The sequence below is a fragment of the Athene noctua genome, chromosome 2, assembly GCF_965140245.1.
Source record: "Athene noctua chromosome 2, bAthNoc1.hap1.1, whole genome shotgun sequence".
In the NCBI taxonomy this organism is placed as follows: domain Eukaryota; kingdom Metazoa; phylum Chordata; class Aves; order Strigiformes; family Strigidae; genus Athene; species Athene noctua.
Genome location: NC_134038.1, coordinates 104,808,076 through 104,828,139, shown reverse-complemented (window position 1 = coordinate 104,828,139; position 20,064 = coordinate 104,808,076). Strand labels below are relative to the sequence as shown.

The window sequence follows — 20,064 nt, the reverse complement described above, 5'->3', positions numbered from 1 at the left end:
GCAATATGTAAATTCAATGTTGGGATGCATGAGAGGGTAACTGTCCTATAATTTTTCAAGCATATAAACTTCTGGTTTTCTGTAAAATGGATAACTATTTCTCAATGTTTATTTTTCTGCCATACTGTTATTATTCACTGGTATTTTCTCCCAGAGGCTTCAAAGTAGAACTAAAAGTCTCTGTATTGCAGCTACTTCATAAATCTGAAGCAGCATATGAATTGTTGTGTTCTTCCTACTGCATGTTCCTCTGAACACTTTGTAAGAATAGTTTTGAAAACCTTGTATAAGTATATAAAAGGGAAATCTTCGCATATTATTTTCCCTTGTCGGAACATTTCTTCAGGATGCTGCAATTACTGACAGAACAGTGAGATTTTTGAGCAGCTCCAATACAGATATCAAACAATCAGAATACAGATACCAAATAATTCTTGTTTTACTTGACCCGCTGTATGCAGTTTTTCACCAGCAATTACATCAGTGTAATCCTATGTATGTTCTTTGACATTTGTGATATCTCATTCAAAACCATATATTTTACAATCATAATTTTCATAAGGAAAAAAGCATATGTAATGTCCTCAAGTTAAACCTCACATCAGGATCCTACTTCTATATCTCTTTTTGAAGATAATCCTGACAATTACAGTCATCTGATCTTTAACTATATGTCAGGACATCAGATCTATTTTGGAAGTTACACACTAAACAAACACCTGCCTCTCTGAAGAATCTGAAGTTTCATTGATAGCATCACATAACCGTGCAAGAACTGCTCCAACACAGAGTTCAGGAAAGCAATTAAAACCTCAGTTTGAAATGTCAACTGCTACTCTGCAGTCATGCACCCATGATTTGTCGGAAATACAGAAGAGAGATTAATACTCTATTAATATCATTTTTTCATGTTGATTGGATCTCATTACCCACATTTCTTTTGTAAGTCTGATTTTGTAAGTCAAGCACAGCACTGGCATGAGGGGCAGTGGTGAGACCAAGTTAGGATACAGCCATGGACCTGAGAGTGCAGAAACCGCTTCTGACAGTAAGAGAAACATGTCAAAGAACTCACCATTTCTGCCCCTTCAGCTAAAAGCTAAGGTTTGCTACGCTGGCTGGTGGGAGAAAAGGGGCTGTTCATTAACTAGTATAAAAGACCACTAAGTGAATTTTGACCACCTCAGTCTGCTGAGGAGCTGACTGATACACGTTCATGTACCAGACATGATAAAAGGCAGTGGAACCGAATTGGCTTAACACACACAGTGCCACTACCTGCAACTTGTAGAGAAGAGGCTTAACATAGATAGCTTTCTATAGAGCTGTGGAAGCTTGAAGCAATGTATTTCTCAACAGCCACACATGACACTTGCACAAGTGTCATAGGAAGCTGGCTGGTCCTCGCCCTGCCGCAGCCTGTGCTGAAGGATCTAAGCTTTTATCCTTACTGCTCTTACAGGCCTACTTCGCACCCTCACAAATTGCAGCTCTGGGATATTTTTCAAATGATAGATTGCTTCTCTGAGCCCAGTTCTTATTCCAGCTAACCACACCAGGATGTTAAACCCTCAACAAGGTGACCCAGTATGTAGGTCTAGAGCACATACAGGAAAACAGCCAGTAAGCCAGGACCACTTATAGTGTAGCTCAGGGCACGATGGGGGACCCCAGGCCCATACATGGGAGCGAGGGGGAACCCAGTGGGCTGTTCAGGGCACCATTAATGCATTGAGTCTTGACAGCATGACAGCAAGCGGACAGCAAAGCGCAGCCTTCCACCCGGGCTCAATGAACATGATTCAAAAACTGGTCCAGCTAGATACCTCCACCTGCTACACAGTGAAATGCATGCATATATTTATGGAGAAAACGAAGCACATCTCCGGAGGAGGCCCAACCTCAGAGAGAAAGCTAACATGAATGACCATATTGTTTCAAGTCTAGAGGCTGTCGCAAAAGTACAGAAAGGAAAACTAACACTATTGGTACAAAAACTGAAGCCCCACCTGCCCGTCTTTAAATAACCCTCACTGTATACAATATATATGGCTCAGAAGCGCATCTTTTGTTCTCAGCTACTAACTGTCCCTTTGACAACAGGAGCAGAATGGGGAGGGGGGGACAGGGACAGGACGCAAGAACGTCATCACATAGTGTGAAAGCAGCTGAGGAAATGAGGCAACTGAAGTTCACCAAGCCAGGCAGTGACAGGAACACAACACAAAGGAAGGATGCCGAGAATAAACAGAAGCTTACAATAAATATAGTACTTGAAAGAAGTGTTACACTCGCATTAGAAATTGACCCAGAAAAAACATGCCTCAGCACATGGAGCGGCAGGAGCAAGGTAAACCCGTTGGCAGGGTGGACTGATCTGTCTCTATGTCCAAGAAGCTCTCTACAGAGCTAGTGTAACAAAGAAGTCAGCTTTGCATTATCCCCGGCTTTGATGCTGAATCCTTCTTAATACTTTTTTCTTGTGTCATCTATACGGAAGATGTATATTAGCCATAGAAATGTAATACTCAAAACTGAAAGCACAGTTCAGTGATATATTTTATCACAGTTTGAGGCATTATGTTATTGCTTTTGAATTGGTAAGGTAATTTCAGACTGTTAACAATTTTGGACATTAGAGTCTTCTTCCTGCAGAGCAAGAAAAGCATGAAAGGAAGCAATTTATGCTTTTTCATTTCATCAGTGCAAATCAACAGGCAGCATTACTGAGGGCATCAACTGTTCAGTCTCATGTTAGTTCAGAGTTCCCCAGCTTTCCAGTGATTGCAAAGAAATGTGACAATTATTCTGAACTCCTATTTCAATTACGAATTTTTCAGAGCAGGAATACATCCCTTTGTGAAGTTCTTAAATTACTGCTGGCAGCATATAAATAATATTTCACAGTTTCTGAACAGTCTATGTCTACTTCCAGAGGTGCTGGATGGGTTTTCTGCTACTTTGTTTGAAACCAGTATGGTTTATTTATATAAATATATAACCAGTATGTTCTATTTAAATATTTATGTTAACTATTTATTAAATATTTAGATTAACCATACCAGTTCAATGACATACTTAGAGAGGGGATTACTCAGCAATCTGACCAAACACTAAGATCTGTATTGTAACAGAAGTTGCGTGACTCAACCTGAAATGTCACGTTTTCTTCACCTCTTTTCTGTCCTGTTGTTTTAGTTGAAGCACTGTGTAACTGAAATATAAAATGCTATTTTTTACAGCCACTGACTTTCAGACAGTGGAGAAACCAAATACTCCAAGAGCAGAATCAACTGCTTGTAGTAAACTCTCTTCACACTCTTTCAGAAGAATGGTATAGACAAATGTGCTCGACGGAAATCCAACTCGAGATCCTTCCAGAGAATAAAACTGAAGAATAAGAGAAGTACCTTACTAAGTACTAAGAAGAGTAGAAAGTAAGTTGTGGCATCAGCAACTGCTTAAAGATGACACTCAGCAACAATGCAGGGACCATCATCTGATTTAAGGTGGCTCCTCAGGAGGAGCTACAGCCGGCAGAGACAAGCAGAACAGCTTTCCTAACAAACCCAGACCATGTCTGGTTGAATTCACTTGTGTGTGTTCCTCAGTATGTTAGGGAAAAGATTGTTACTCAGGATATATCTACAGGCCTTTCAAAGGCTTCATGCTCCTCACTGTCATCTAACTTCTGCCTGCGAGACCTGGTATTCTGGGTCTTAGGATACAATGGTTAGCACACAGATGTATAATCTCTAAACCAAACAGATCATAGCTCTTAATAATTTATGATTACTGATAAATACGCTCCTAGCAAGAGGAGGCGAACATCTTTTTTTCGTCCCCTAAACTTCTGCACTTCTTCAGGTTCATTATAGCCTATGTGCCACGACTGCAGTTTCCACTTTACATCAACTACGGAAATGATGACAGCACTAGTAAGATATTTGTCTAAGGTCACAAGCAGGAACCACCACCATGCTGAGTACAGTGTGACCCCAGTAGTGGTCCTGTGCCAAGACCTGTCTCACCACTACCTCCTTCTCTCTGAAAATGTTACCAAAGCAACTGAAGAACATGATGATCTCTCTCTGCCTAAAAGATAATTGTGAACTGATGTGTAAGTCATGGGAAAGGTACATCAACAAATGAGGCAGCATAGTACAGATTTATTTCCCGCAAAAGGCCAGACAGCTTGCAACTACTGTGGAGACACACATGTGAACTATGATAGCTGCTGAAGGTAGGCATCCACTTCTCGGACCTCAGTCTGACATTGTAGCACCTGATCACCTGGAAGCACATATTTGATCTAATGAGTGCTCATTATTGTAACTCAGCTGCCTGTCATTAGTCAAAAAGTTAGGAAAAGACAAAAGAAAATGTGATGTGACATAAGCTTTCCCTGTAATAAGAAAACAAAGTCAGCATAATACTGACTTTACTCTATACCTATCCACCTGTGAATGATCATAAAAAAACAGTCCCTCAAGGCAAATAAGGACTCTAACCTGCTCCTGTGGATTAGCCTGAAAGAGAAGCCAAGCAACTTTTTTATTTTTCTTTAAATAACCTTGGGAAGGGGAAATGACCTGTAAAGGTTTCACAGACAAGGGTCACAGCACACTCCCTCCTGAGGAAGTGTTTAAAACCATGGGATACTTGAAGACATTAAAAGTTTCTTCTTCCCTTGACAGGCAGAACATTTAAATCAAGATACTGCCATCACAGAAGGCCTGGGAAAATGTTTTTTCCTTTTCTGACCAGACAACAAAAATCCCCACCCTGCACATCCACCAGACTCCCAATGCTGTTACGTACCACGTCGAGTCACTGCACAATGTAAGTGCAGTGGAGTCATCCTTTCATGTTGGCCTGATCATTCAAACGTGGCTTGTTTTTCTTCAGTAGCCCAGCTCACCTCCAGAGCTCTGGATACTGAACTATACAATCACAGAATATTGTAAACGACATAAAGAACAATAAAACACTACCAAAATCTCAGAGCTTCACATGTCTACTTATACCGCTATGTATGTACTTGCTCACAGTAGGTGTGCGTGGCTCTTTACAATTAGCATCCTTTCTCCAAGGAATAAACACTGAAAACAGATCCTTGCTAGACCTGTATGGCATCATGATCCCTGCACACCGTCATTTTCCCTGGATGGATATCCACATAGGAAACTTTGCACAGCAGCAGACTGACATAGGCCAATCCTGGAGTACATAATTACTCTCAGTGGATCTGAGGAGCAGAACTGAACCCCAGAGAAGCATAAATTCCCAGGTATCCCTTCTCAAGGCACAGTGCCTAGCTGGCAAGGCAGAGCATGTCTGGCTGCTCATGCAGAACCCAGTGCTTCTCCATTTGCACTTTCTGTATTTTCTTTCATTTCACATTTCTTAACACAGTTCTTTTGCTTTGTTTTTCAAACAGCATGTGACACTAATGGACTAAGAGGATAATGACAGTGAAAGATTTAAACTATTTTTTTCTTCCACCATCTACAGTCTTCATACATTAACACTGTACTGGAAGTTGATTACAATTACTCCCGATTAATAGAAACAAAGCATTTACTAGTAAGTGTTCCACAAAAAACCTTACAGTAACAAAGGTATACGGAAGTAACAACACAGTAAAACTTTTAAAGGTTTTTTTACAGCCATTAATAATCTCTGTCTTGTTTTTCTTTCATGTCAGCATTTTATTAAGAAAATTTAAAGAGAGGACAGTATGTCTGACTTTGTTTTCTCAACCAGCCCAAGACCAAAAGACATTTCAGCAGCAGCAGATCAGCAGTGCTTACATTAACATGGGAAAAGGAAGACTGTGCTAGGAATATGACAGTGAACAAGTATGGAACACCAAAAAAAGTAAACACTACAGAAAAAAGTTAAACCATATTTCTTCCTGAGCTAAGAGGATTGCTAAGGAGTGCAAAAGAAATCATTCATCGCTATTTGTGGAGCCAGGTTGAAACGATGAACATGATCAACCCTAAAGAGTGAGATCCTAAGACATTCTTCAGATCTGCACATTTTTGAACTCTGGGAGAGTTGGTGTGTAGCCCCGAGTCCCCTGCTGCGCAGCCACCCTATTGTGGTCACTATCCAAACCATCTTTGCAGAGTCTTTTTCTCAAGCTTTCACCCTATAAATAATAAAAATGCCTTCAATGACTTGAGAACAAAACGAAAGCTCCTTTTGGGGGTTATACAAATAAACATCTGCATAAAGCCAGCTGCAAAAAAATTTATGTCCCACTATTCAAAAAAGGCATCAGAGCTAACTGTATTATTGTGTAACTGCCACCTCAGCTAACACTTCTCTTTTGTAACCAGGGCTCTAATTAGTGGCATTAGAGCTGGCTGCTTAGTTTTGCATAAAACCAACCTCCCTGCATTGCTATGGGATCCTTTTTGTAACTCTTTACTGATGTAGGGAGGAATAAATGATGTGCTTTATCTCACCCTGGCTTAAAGAAAAGAGCACTTGATACACCTCCAGTCACTTCACTGCATATTAAGATCTTTCAGTACAAAAAATAGTAACTAAAATGCAAATGTAGACTTAATCTGACCGATATCGGTTATTGTCTATTGATCTATAGAACACAAGGGTTTGTTTAACTCAAACACCACCAGTGAAGCTGCAAAAAAGTTTACCTAAACCTGACTGCTTTTGCAGTCTTGGAGATGTTCTTCTTGGGCTGAAATATTCCATAGTTTTGCTCCCAGACTGGGGTAAACTTTTTTTCACCCTGAAGTCTGAGGAAAATCCTCCTCAAGATTTTTGAGTCATTCAAGAAATCAGTAGAAAGGGCAGTAGTGAAGAATGAGGGCTTCCTTTGCCCTCTGTCAACAATTCTTTTCCTCCACAAACACCTTTATTTTAAAACTCTGTGGAGTGATACACTCCAAGGCCAGAAGGAATACCTCAGATCATTTAGATCTACCCCTTTGTAACAAGGTAAAGCAAGTCTTCCAATTATCGACTCAGATGACAGGATATTCTTCATAAACGTTTCCACTGCAGATTTTGAGATTGCAAGTGATGGAGAATCCCTCACTTCCTACAGGAGGTGTTTATTTTCAATTATTTCTGCCAACACTTTTTATTTCTTTGACAAGGTTTTTTATAATTCATTGCATGATAAAGTATGAAGTAGTTGGGAGGAAAAGAAAACCTAAATATGTCTAAGGCATATTCGGCATGCAGCAGCCAAAATCTTCATATAGGATCAAACATCCTTACAGTGTTGTAATGCATATTCTATCCATTCTGTACTGCCCCATCAGAAAGGTTAAGAAAAAGAGGACTTAGAACCTACTTTAATTAAAACTCACTGAAAATACCTGGCTTGAAATTTCATGTTACTACACAGAAGGAGATCCCCCCCCCCCCCCCCATTAAAAATATTTAATTAAATGCAAGAAAAAAAAAGCATTAACATTTCTCTCCAAAATCTTAAGATGCAGAAAGACATGAAAACACAAGTATTCGAGGAGCTTAATTTTCCTTTGACCTTTCCTTCACATTTCTCTGACATTCTTGGTGTTTCTGGTTTATACTAGAGCTAGCTATAGAGAAACTGGCCCAATAGTTATTGCAGCAACATTACCTCTACTTCAGCGTGCATCACTAAGTATTTTATGGCAGAACACTTCCCACCCCAAACATAATCCCTGGAAATACGTTCAGCCTAGGTCCACTGGTCAAAAATAAGGAAGGAGATTCCCATGATTTTTAATATCATGCAGTAAGTTCCGAGTTATTTTTAAGTATGTATTTAGCTTATAACAAACCTGTGTATTGATCTCCTTTTCTAAGATTTCACACATACTGTATGACAGTCAATGTTTCCATGGAAATATTAGCTTTGAGCATCTCCAAACTGAAAGCCAAAACAAATTTTTTTTTCCAATTTCACTTGAACATGTAAGCTTAATGCTGCATGACAGTAAGTGTACATCACACATTGATAAATACATTTAAAGAAATCTCTTCTAGTACTAAATTGGACAACTTATGTTCTTGATATACAAGATCCTTGAGGTGTAAAGCTGGGATAGCTCAAGAACTCAAGGGGAGTAGAAGGACAGCACAACACTTGCAGCGACTCACCAAAAAGAAACATGAAAAGAAAATCTATTCCACAGCCCCACATGGCTACCAGGCAGCAAAGCTCTGATGCCAAGATTGAGACACCCTTTGAGCAAAGGGTCTGCCCCACTTCAAAGATGCAGAATGTGTCCAGGTACCCCAGAGACGGCCAAGTGTCTTCAGGCAATGACACTGACTGCAAGTACTTGTGTGACCTTTGCACCGTCACATCAGGATGACATCTGCCTCACAGCCTTGAAGATACTCTTTCGTGCATAGAGGGTGAGCCAGAAAGACTACAGACCAAAGCTAAAGTCCAAGAGCTTAAGTCTTGCAAGAAACCTGGATTTTGTGTCCTATTGATGAGCATTTGAATGAATTCTATAAGATGCTATTTCTGTCCCAATATTTCCCAGTCTCTTCACAGTAACCTATGGCTGTGAACTCTCTTTTCCTTTCTACTAAAGGCCAGAGGGCCATGCAGAGGAAGAGCAGCACACCCTGTCAAATCCTGAACTATGTATTTTGAGATGACAAAAATGCAAGTCTTTAGTATCAATCTCTCTGCACACAAAGGGCTGCAAAAGAAATCTGTCGCTTCCAACATTCAGAAACAAAACTCTGAATTCCCATAAGAAGTGACAGTCATTACTGACCAATGTGAATCACAGTATTTCCTCTCACAACACCGCAGAATTTTCCCCCAGATCGTGCTCTCCAAAATAAGGGCAAATTAGTCACATTTATTAGGGTGTGAAAGTAATAAGACAGATGCTTTATTGTAGGGTGTGGTGCTCCTGCATAGTTCCTTGCTTACTCAGCTTAATCTGGTTAGATGTGAACAAGATGTGTTCTCATCAGCCCGGTGCTGTGCTTAGGGCCCCAGCAGTGCCTATCACATTGTCCTCTTCAGATCAGAGTCTCCCTGGCTTGCAGCATAGATGGAGCAAGTGACATCCCGTCTGCAGAGGGCCATAAATCTGGCTTCACACAGACAAAATTCTATATTCCAAGGAATAAACTGATGCCACCGTTATGCAGACATGTCCCTTGTTCAAGACAATATGGTAGGTCACATCAAGCTGCTCTTGAGACGAAGGCTGGGACTCTTTCTAGCCTTCAGACCATTTCTAACAGCACAAACACACTTTCTTTAAAAGCCTTTATAAAGGAATGAAGCTGTCTCCTCTTTTCAAACTGCTTTTAGGGAAGCCAGCGTATGAACTGAGATCAAGCCTAAAAGCTTCTGGAAAACGAGGCTTTCTCCTATTCTGCTTTCCTACGCCTTTTTTCATAGCCACACATCTTCCTCCCAAATGACCTAAAAGGTCTTCAGGCAGCTTTTTAGGTTGTTCTACATATACAGTCAAATTAAAATAATGTCATTTTCTTAATTTATATTTTCCAGTTTATATCAATGCAAGCCTGGCTGTGAAAAGACCCTTCTTTTAAAAAAAAGTACAGGCTGTTTTTATAAAACACAAAATAATACACTTCTACACTTCTCTTCTGAAATAAGATGGTTCATACGACAGCTTTCTAACTAAAACAAAAAGGTGTGAATTAAAACAGGCTTCATTATGTTTGTGAAAATTAATCTCTTTACAAGCCCTAAATGAGAACACAGTTTGCTTTCTTCATACCTCTCTCTCAAGCACTAATTTCAATAGCAAAGACATAGATGGTATCAAATGCTGTTTTGTAAAGGACCCCCTCCCTGTATTTCTTTTCTTGGTAGGAGAAACTGGAATTTCATCTGTCTGCCTCCAACCCAAGCCATGAATCATCTCTGTTATCAGTAGAGAGGAGGGAGAAACTGAAATAACATACCGTACAAAAACTGCTGGTGCTGCAATGTTTAAATACAACCTAATGGGCAACACCTCTCAGAGTTCCCCTTGAGGCTACCCAGGCATGTTTAAGACCTCTTCCTTAAAATCTCGTGTTTTGCATGTATCTGTACCTACAGCAGTGCCCGTCTACCTCAGTATATATTTCTAGCTTCAGTTCACAGCCTCTGACAGTTTGCCTCGCAGGTTTGGCTAAAACAAACCTAAAAGCTAAGGCCTCATACCTCAAAGGCATTTAAAGTCTAAACTACTATATAGGTAGGGATATCTTACTAATTTAAGGACAAGAGTTTACTAGCTAAATGGTTTTCAGGATTGGATCTCATTGCTGTAAATCAGGTTAAAAAGCCCATTTTCTTCCTTCCCACCTTCGATCTGGAATTACCCTCCAACACGAAGTACCACTCCTCCGAGCTGCTGGGACCAAGACAGCTGGAGATGGCATTTGATGCTCTGTGCTACCACCTGCAGCCCGCCTGCAGTCACCACAGACAACTGAACTCGGACAGAGAATACTGCCATTCGCCCTGTCAGGTGCACGCAGTGTGTACCTGTCTCCCGTTGTCCGTGCAGACCGCACGAAAAAGGGCAACACCTTCCCGAAAAAGAAACCGGGAGACGCAAAAAGAGTGAAGGATGGTGGGAAGGATGGAGTCCAACTGCAAGTTGGAAAGGAGGCTGCATTTACACGCAATGCTTTGCTTTCAGGACAGATGCTGATGCTCCTGTTTGCCTGGTGTTGAAAATCATGTCTTTCAAAAATGAAACATCGTTTTGGTAGAGAAGCGTTTTTGTTAAAACTCTTTAGTCTGTCTCAAAATCAGATGTTCTGTTTTGCAAAGGTTTATTTGTTTTACATGCATAGCCGCCTGGGTCTATTAAATTCAGGACTCCCACAATGATGTCCCTTTCTTCATTCTACCCTTTGCAGCTGCAGAACAGCATGACATATTCATAAGAAAATAATGGAAAAAAACCTTGATTTCCTTTTCAAACTTTAACCCATTTAAATTGTTTCCCAGTTGTTGGGGTTTTTTTTCCTCATTAGAGTGCAAGCTCCCCAGGAGTTACAGACACCATGTTTCATGAAAGTAGAGCTCAGGACCTTAATACACCTTAATAATTTGGGCTTCAATACAAATGTCTTTGACTGTTGTTTGCAGGATGAGGTAAGGTTTTCAAACTATAAAGTAAAAATGGGAGCCTGGAGCCAGGCTCTGTTCCCAGCTTTCTAACTGTCCAGTTGTTCACTTCTGGCCAAAATGCTAAGCTTCACTAACAGCTGTGAAACAGGATTATGAAATGTGAACTACTATAAACAGTCTTTGAAATCTGCATAGGAAAACTGTTCCAGATAAGAATCACACCATCTCTTTCTATATGGGTATACATACAGATACTGAGAAAGATTCCTCTAGAATTTAAAAAAAATCCAGCTTTACTCTAGTAGCATCTTTCAACTCATATACAAACAGCACCACTGAAATGCAGACGTTAAGTAAAGGATGAAGGAGCAACTATTTGGACAGGAGTGCCAAAACGATGACTTGTGTGAAAAACCTACTTAGTCGATTAAAAGTCTTGATCAAGCCCTTAAGTTTCTCCTTTCCTCAGTTCCCATACATAGAAATGGAATACAAGAATCTGGTATTATGGTAAATACATAATTACTTCTGAGGCACTTGGATCCTGCAATACGTAAATATCTTCTAAGTATCTACAGCTCTGCTAAGCAAAGTACAGAGGATTTCACCTGACAGCTGCTGTTTCCAGCACTGCATCTCACCCCATTCTGGATGTTATCAGCACTTCATAGGGGAAACAGTACCGATAACGTGCCTGTGTACCAGGTACCTCAGCTCACACATTCCTTCCTCCCCAATACACGCCCGCCCCCGCCCCCCGCCCCCCCCAGCAAATCCAACTTCTCCTATAGTCACTGAGCTTCCAGCACGCTGCCTTTTTTTGCCATCCTCACTAAGGAGGGACAACAGAGCAGATGGTTCTACATAGTGATAATGTTTCAAGAGCTCTAGGCAGAAAGATATGCAGAAAGCAGTGGTCTGAGGTTACAAAAGTATGGTCCCAGTCCCCACCCAGACAGGCTTCACACTGAGTTCAGTAAGGGCTAACACGGAGGAATCCTGGCAAGAGTTTTACCTCAGTGACAGAGGTCACGGATCTCTGCTTAATCAGAGGTAGGAAAGCACATTCAATTCAAGTAAAAATCCTTTTGAAATAACTGATATTAAAAGTGCGTTTGTTATTACTCAGAGAAGAACTTCAGTTTTCTACCACTTATAGGCTTTCCTTATTAAAAACCTCGATTTCACATCATAAAACTTTCAGGGCTTTTCTACTAGGAAATTAGTCTGATTTCATCAGTTCTTGATTATATCTATCCTTTTCAATTCCAAGAAAAAGTGATGCATTAGCAGTTAACAGATACCCTTAAGATTTTGTGTGTGTGTTATTCCATTAAGAAAGCAACTAGCACAGTCAAAGATGTCTAGCACAACTGATTTACGTGTGTGTCTCTGGTGAAAAATGTCTTTCTGTAGCTTTCTGAGCTACAGGGACATTGTCCCTCACTCCACTCACTCTCTGAAAAGAAATCTCCAGTGAACAGTTTTGCTTTGTAAAAGTCACAGTAACATCAGGACATCTCCCCATACAAGAAGATTACAGTCTGGTTCCCTAAATTCAAGATAAATCCCTCATACGTCAAGACAGGTGTTCGCCATTTTTTAATTCTTTTTCAGCTGGGAAATAACAAAAATTCTGAGCAAGCAAGGTAAGATTTTAACAGGCCTCAAGCAACAAAGAATCAGAGAATTTATGCATTTGACGTGTGATTCTTTTGACAGACCAGATCAAGACAATGCTACTGAACACTGTCAACACAACTATCCATTTATTCGTGGGTCTTTTCATAGAAATATATCCAGTGTTTACCCACTTTGTACTTTGGAAGGGGCAAAAAGTTAATAAAGAAAGTTGTAAGTCCTAAACGTATGAGTGCTTATTTCTTCTCCCCTACCTGTGACTCGTGGGGAATTAACTACATCTGTGGCTTTACTGTTGGGTGAAGATCAGAATTGACTTCTCCCAGCAACTTTTGACGTGACTGCAACATATTAAATCTGGGAGTCAGAAAACAAGCTACCTGACAGGGGAAAAACCCGTAGTTTTTCTAGCAGTAGAGTAACTCTTACATCAAGCAAAAGAACTGGAAGATAATTTGCACTTCTACAATTGCCTGTTTGTAAGTCAACCCCTCTAACGGGAATCAACCCCTCGCCGGCAACAGAAAGCCTTCCCCAAGGCCAAACCTGCCTCCCCAGAACCGGATTTGGGATCCGAGACGGGAAGCCTGACTAACGCTAGGAGTTGGTGAATCCGTTTTTCCTGGGGGAGGGGGGTGCTGTGCGCCCCGGGCCGCGTTTCGCTCCCCCACCCCCCGGCGGTGGGTCGCCGGCGGAGGGATGCCGGCCCGGACCGGCGGCGCAGAGATGCTGCGCCCGGCCCCGCTGCCCAACGCTCCCGCCGCGAAGCCGCCGCTCTGCTCGGGACCGAGAGCCCCGGACGGAAAGCAGTTCCCCCCTCCTCCGCAGCCCACCGCGGCGCGGCCAGACCCACGCGCAAGGCCCTGCCTGCCTGCCCTCCGGGCGACCGCCGCAAGGGACCCCCGGGGAAAGCTCCTTCTCCGTGGGATGCTCTCGCAGAGGGAGGGCGGGGGGGCTCACACCTCTCCCCAACTTCGCCCCCACGCCCCAGCAGATGCCGCCGCCCGTGGGGGCGCACACGCCGCGAGGATGCTCGGCCGGTCCCCACCGCCCCACGCGAGGCGAGGCAGCCGCCGGCTTTCCCGGGCGGGAGCGGCGAGCCCCTTCGCACACCGCCGGGACGGCCCCAGCCCCCTCCCCTCCCCGGCCCCGGCCCCCTCCGCCACTCACCCCACAGCAGCAGGACGGGGAGCTGCCGCCAGCGGCAGCCGGGCGCCTCCATCCCGGCACGGGCGGCGGCGAGGGGCCGCGGGAGACGGAGCCCGCATGGGGCGGCCGGTCCGCAGCCGCGCAGGACCCGGGCCCGCCTCAGCCCCCCCGCCGGGGAGGCTCCTCTTCACGCCTCGGCGCCCAGCCCCGGGCGGCGGAGCGGGGGGGGCGGAGGCGGGGGCGAGCAGCTCCCCCCGCCCCCGGGGGGCTCCCAGCGCCGGGGGGGCGGGGCGGCCGCATCGGGGGGTGTGGGGTGTGTGTATGCTCGGGGGGCGTGCACGCGTGTGCGTGCCTTCCAAAACCGCAGCAAGAGGGGTGCCTCCCCCTCCCCACGGCGCCGGGTGGGTGCGTGTGGGGAAGGACACGGACACCCCCCCACGCGGGACACCGTGGTCCCAGGTGCCTGAGCGGTTCAGGGACTCGAGGCCTGGGAGCCGCGACACCCTCCCTGGCCGTGGGGGCGACCGCGGAGGGCGGGAGGGCCACCTGCGCTCGCCCGGCCGCAGCCCTCCCCGCCCTGCCCCGCACCCCCGGGCAGCGCGCTCAGCGCCGGCGGCGGGACCGGGGCGCGGAGGCAGCCTCACCCCGCACCGCCCCACGGCAACCGGCAGCTCTCAGAAACAGTTTAAATGGATTTTCGCGTTGCCATTTCGTCTCGGCGGGGCTCTTTTCAGAGAAGGGTACGGCTCCTAATTTTCATCACTATTTAAAGGCTGTGTTCCTGGAGCGCTCTCTCTAGGAAATGAGCATCTCCAGCAAGAAACACCAGGATGAGAAGCCACTGAAGAAGCCTTTTCTTAACTAAAAATAGCTGTACTGCTCAATAATCAAGAGCCAGAATGTGTTTCTAGGTACATGGACACTCCACCTCAGAAACTGCCTTTCGGTAGAACATTAAATGACTGCCGTTGTTAAAGGTCAAATGTACCATAAACTTCAAATTTTGAAGAGATTTCCAACCACACAGAAGAGCAACGGGTACTTGTGTGTATCAGCCAGGTTGTTCCCATTGACTCCGTACACTTGCAGGGCACGGTGCTTCCAAACGCTTGTGGAGAGCGGGACCCCGACACAGCAGCAGAATTACGCACTGAACTGAACGTGCCTCCGAGAGCAAGCTAAACGCACAAACTCTGTCTGATTTATGCTGTTATCTAAGATGAAAGAAATTGAAAAACTTGGGAAACCACAGAGAAGGCTGAGAATCCAATGCTGAAATAGCTCTGCAGACATTTCAGTGTGCCAGTTATAACGAACCTCCTATCACTTGTGTGCCACTTTCTCCTCTTCGCTGAAAGCAAATCTTGTAAAATACCATAAACTGTAAATAAACCATAGCTTAGGGAGATCATCCTTCAACAGCGGGCTGCCACTTCTGCTTTGGGAGGAGCGTTTGCAAGCTGTCCGTGCCAGAAGGAACTACAGTGAAGGGACAAGTGCAAAGGCACATACACCACAGACTCCCTGTAACATCCTTCCTAACAGTAAGGTCTTGATTTCCCTCGTAAAATCTGTTACTGGCAATATCTGAAGTTAAAACTAGTATTTTCAAGAATGTGGACTGATCTTCAGGAGGGTTAGGACATACTGTGCTTTATATGCAATATCATACATTAAATAATATGCAGTATATAATATACAGACAACATTTTTTGTCACATAGGATATGGAGACAATGCTGACAATTTTCCTTTACATCTTTTGCACTTGTTTTCTTCACCTGTTTCAGATGAGAAACTGGCAGATTTTAGAAGTGAATGTTACTGCTTCCAACTATCAAAATTCAGCAAGCACTTCCCATTTTATGCTGCAAAAGGTAGTACAAAGGTGCAAACAGTATTTTTGAGGTAGAACAATAGCTAAAATTTCTAGGTGAATGCACTAATTTAGAGCATTGTATTGAATCACAAGCCAGCTATGCTAGGTGATATCTTCAGCAGTGTGATCTAAAATGAGTAAGTCTCATTCACAGGTGTATCTGAACAAAACTGTCACAGCATTAGAATCGGCAAGAGGCAACTTTGGCTGTTTGAAGATTTTCATTAAGACTGTCTCTCCTCCTCTGTTGCAGTAAAGCCAAGAAATTTACTTCAGAAAGGCTGAAAACCCTTTTATTCTGCAAATCTGTCTTAGTAGCATCATGTATCTACACCAGCAGCAGAAATCCGATTCACCTTCAAATAACGAAATACAGTAAATGCCCTTTGCTGTGCAAAGCTCTGAATCCCATCCCTGACAACATGTAGTGACAATAACCTCAAAACCATAGTCCGTTGTAATTTCCAAACATAAAACCTCCAGAGATCACACTAATCCTTTTTCTGGTACTCTGCAGACATTGCTGTAATCACATTACTTCAGGCATTGTTTTGGAATACTCAAATCTGTTAATAAGCCACTGACTGAAAAAAAAAAAAAAAAAATATATATATATATATAGCAATAGACAAGTAGGTAGGTAGTTGTTTCCATATGAAAAGTTCCCAAGGAGTCTGAAATGAGAAGAGATGGAAGGAGTCAAACCATCCTGGACAGATGTATCACGAGTGTTCAGAGTGGTGCAAGACAAGGTAACAAAATTCTCCTGCTCCAGAGGTTACACTGATCCAGCAGAAACTAAAAGATAAAAATAAAAAATAGTAAAATACTAGAAAGCTGAAGACATTACACTATGGAAAGCAACATTGCCCTTCCTTGTCACTTCACGTATTGGCCCAGAGAGAGCAGCCGTTTGCCTGCATGGAGAGACCTTGCCCAGTGTTGGATAGAAAGTTTTCTTCTTTTTCTAATACAGCAATTTTGTATAAAAAATACAATAAGATTTTAAGACTACGTTTCAGGGGGATTGCTTGCTGAAGTAAGGTTTGAAAAAGTAGGTTCAGTTCATCTGTGGTTTTAAACTAAAGTAGGTCATCTTTCCCATTCAGCACTCCTAGGAGCATGCCTTTCCTGCTCCAAATATCAAAAAAGCTAAAAGGCATCGGCAGGTCATTAAAATAATTTCCTCCTTTATATTCTGCTTACATAATTCCACACATTTTTTTTCTCCTGTCTTTTTACACCATCAATATAGGAAATGTACAAACATGCCAGAAAAACAGTTTAAAAAATGGTTTCTTCCTGTGGCTCAAAGGCCACACTGTGGTATACTGACTGCACATAAAATCCAAATTGCTTTTAAGTAGACATATTTGATGAACTGCAACTCTTTATGCCTATATTACCTGAACCGAAGGAGGGGGGGAGAAAGGACATTTTTGTATGTAAAGATCTTAATTTTTTTTTACAAAAGAGCAGACATGGATTAGGGAAGCACACAAGTATTTTGCCAGCTAAAACTTTTTTTAAGCTTTTTTTAAAGCTGTGTGTGAATGCGCTCTGTGATTTCAGCAGGGTTCCCTTGTTCAGAGCAAAGGATCTGAGCAGTGTGTACATGTTTCAAACTGCACTCTATTTCAGAGGTGTCCAGCTGTGAGTATTCAGCATCCCTAAAGACCATTTTATTTTACGTACCTAGCTATAGCATGACAGTCTTCCCACTAGCACAGCATGTGGGCTTTGTTTGAAGGAACCAGAACATTCAATTATTTTGTTCCCAGGCTAGTTTCTAGTACGGTAAATTGCCTTGATGCAAAAAAATTGCAGTCTACTTGAGTATCCTGCACCGTCAACACCAATACATACGACTAATAAAAACGGTTCCACAAGTGTCACGACGGAGATCAAGGGAAAGCAGACAGATTTTACGGTGGAATGGCAAATGCCGCCTCCCCTCTCTCTGCTGGAGAGAAGCTCCCCCAGTCAAGGGTCCTCCACCAAGACGCCGCCCCTTGTGTCACAGACAGTGATACAAAAGGCTCTCATCAAAGGACCTGAGAGCAAATCTGTAAGAGCTGCGATGTCTTGCTGATTCCCAGCTGTTTTTCTCTTATCAAAAGGAGCATCCCAAGGCTCCTGGTGACTCTATGTCATACACATCATGATCTCTTCCTGTTGCACATGGCTATTCTTTTTCCACACCAGACACAAGCTTCAGCATAACAGAAAGTCTTTGTAATTTGGCTCAGGCATGGGAAACAAATCATGCCTTCCTTTTTAATATAAACATTAGCAAAATGTGCACAATGCTCTACTCCTTCTAGACTAAATAAAGCCAAAATTAATTTATGGGTTTTTAAACACTTCACTGTCAGTTATGTTCTAGAGGCCCTGAATTTTTACTCAGAAAATGTATGTATTTTTTCATGACAGGCTGTCTGAGCAGTTGGGGAAATGCCAGCAAGGGAATATGTAGACTGTGTCCATACATGGCTGTATCTCTGAGAAATAATTCAGCTTGGAAGATCAGAGAAAAAAAGTACAAGAAGAGAGGTGGAAACACACACCTGTATTTTTTTCTTTTTAGAAATAATACCACTGTTACAATTTCTCTTCATACAAAATCTTACAGAGCTGAAGTCTGAAATCTTACAGGACTGAGTCACCAATACTCTTGGAGCCATATTCCACGAAGGAATATTCAAGGATCATTTTATAACCTTTGAAATTTGACTGACTCTGCAGAGATCAGTGAAGCAGGACACATAAACCTACCTGCAACCGAAGCAGCAAAGCCTATTTGAGTTCAGTCTGAGCCCAGGATTTCTGACTCCACATGCGAGCTCTGATCAGTGCGATTATCAACCATTCAGCATCTCCTCAGCATGAAAACAGACTAATTGTCCTTCCTTAGGTGCATGAAAAACTGGCTTTAGGGCTAATCAAGATTGATCCTATGACACTTCTTAGATGGAAATTCCATAAATTTCTATTCCATGGAAAAATGCAGCACTATATAAAATGGAAAATATTGCCTTAGTAAATGAAAAGTTATTTGGAGGCACAAAATGAGTGCAATACATAACATTTCTAATTTTCCAGTCCTAATTCCTACTGTAGTTCTCCTTCTAAGGTAAAATAGAAAACAATAAAATATGTTTTCATTAAGGCTGAGTTCAACCCACTACTATATTCACAAAGACTTCTACCATAATAAATCATCCTGTTTTAATCGTCATCTTTACAGACCCAAGGCAATGCCAGTTCATGCCCAGATCACTTACACCTCTTTTCCAGACACATCTCACAGCATTTGCTACAAATTGCATAGTATGTGAACCTAGGGACAAAGATTGCCTCCCAGTGTTTTACTTGGGCTATTTCCCTTACAGTGCAATGGTGCAGAGCTCCAGCTTCTACTACTTGAGGATAAGACCCAGAGAGCTTTCCCAATGTCATGCATTCACTTTGCTAGTACTACCTCCCTATCCCCTGACTGAGAAGCGATGTGCAGTAAATACTTTTACTTCCTAATGGGTAATTTGGAGAAAATTTGTTGACAGTGTGCTTAATGCACATCACTGATCATCAATGCCACTGAAAAAGGGGAGGGAAAGAAAGAATGGTGATGTGTCATACACATCATTACTTGTGTTTTCCATCACTATCATAGATCTTTCCAGGGGATCTCAAATGTATCCATTCACGAGGGCTTTTTCACCCTTTGAGCACATACTTTCATAAACCTCGGGATTCCCTCCAAATTACTTCAGTAAAGGAAACCAATTATTTCCCCCACATAGAATGAAACTAAATGTTGGCATTTATGAGTGCACCAGCTCAAGGTTTAATTGAGTTTATTGCACTTACAGAAAAGATGGCATCTACTCAGATTCTGCTGACCCCAAACAACAGAGAGTAGCTCACTGTGCCAAGTGACCATAACTCTCATTCGAAAAAATTACGCGTCTCAAACATCTAGAGCAGCACAAAAATAAGAGCAGGACATGAGTGAGAACAGTTGAGTTGAAAATTTATCTTGGTAGCACTCGCTATCTTCACCCTACATTGAACAGCAGCGTATGCTGCTGAGATGGGTGTGTTCAATCTCTGATTCACTGAGAATTAACCTACATTTTAAGGAAATTCCAGCTACTATTAAGAAACATAAAATGTTTATGGATTGACATGAAATAATCTCTATCCTCAATTAAAAGTGTAAAATATAGAAGATTCTCTTTTCAAATGTTCACTGTTTATGAAAGGTTTTATTCTTCATGAAGTCACAAGAG

The 20,064-nt window shown here is 42.6% G+C and overlaps 1 protein-coding gene across 2 annotated transcripts in view; it reads right to left on the bottom strand.

Annotated features, from left to right (window-relative positions):
• Positions 1-20,064, bottom strand: part of RAMP3 (receptor activity modifying protein 3) — a 69,097-nt gene that overhangs the window by 37,503 nt on the left and 11,530 nt on the right. Inside the window, exon 1 of one of the 2 annotated variants that reach the window (XM_074897923.1) lies at positions 13,916-14,082. The exons of the other annotated variant lie outside the window; for it this stretch is intronic. Coding sequence (XP_074754024.1) covers positions 13,916-13,967 — 52 coding nt within the window. The 5' untranslated portion in view covers positions 13,968-14,082. Of the gene's footprint in view, positions 1-13,915; positions 14,083-20,064 lie in introns of those variants that run through there. 2 annotated transcript variants of the gene reach the window in all.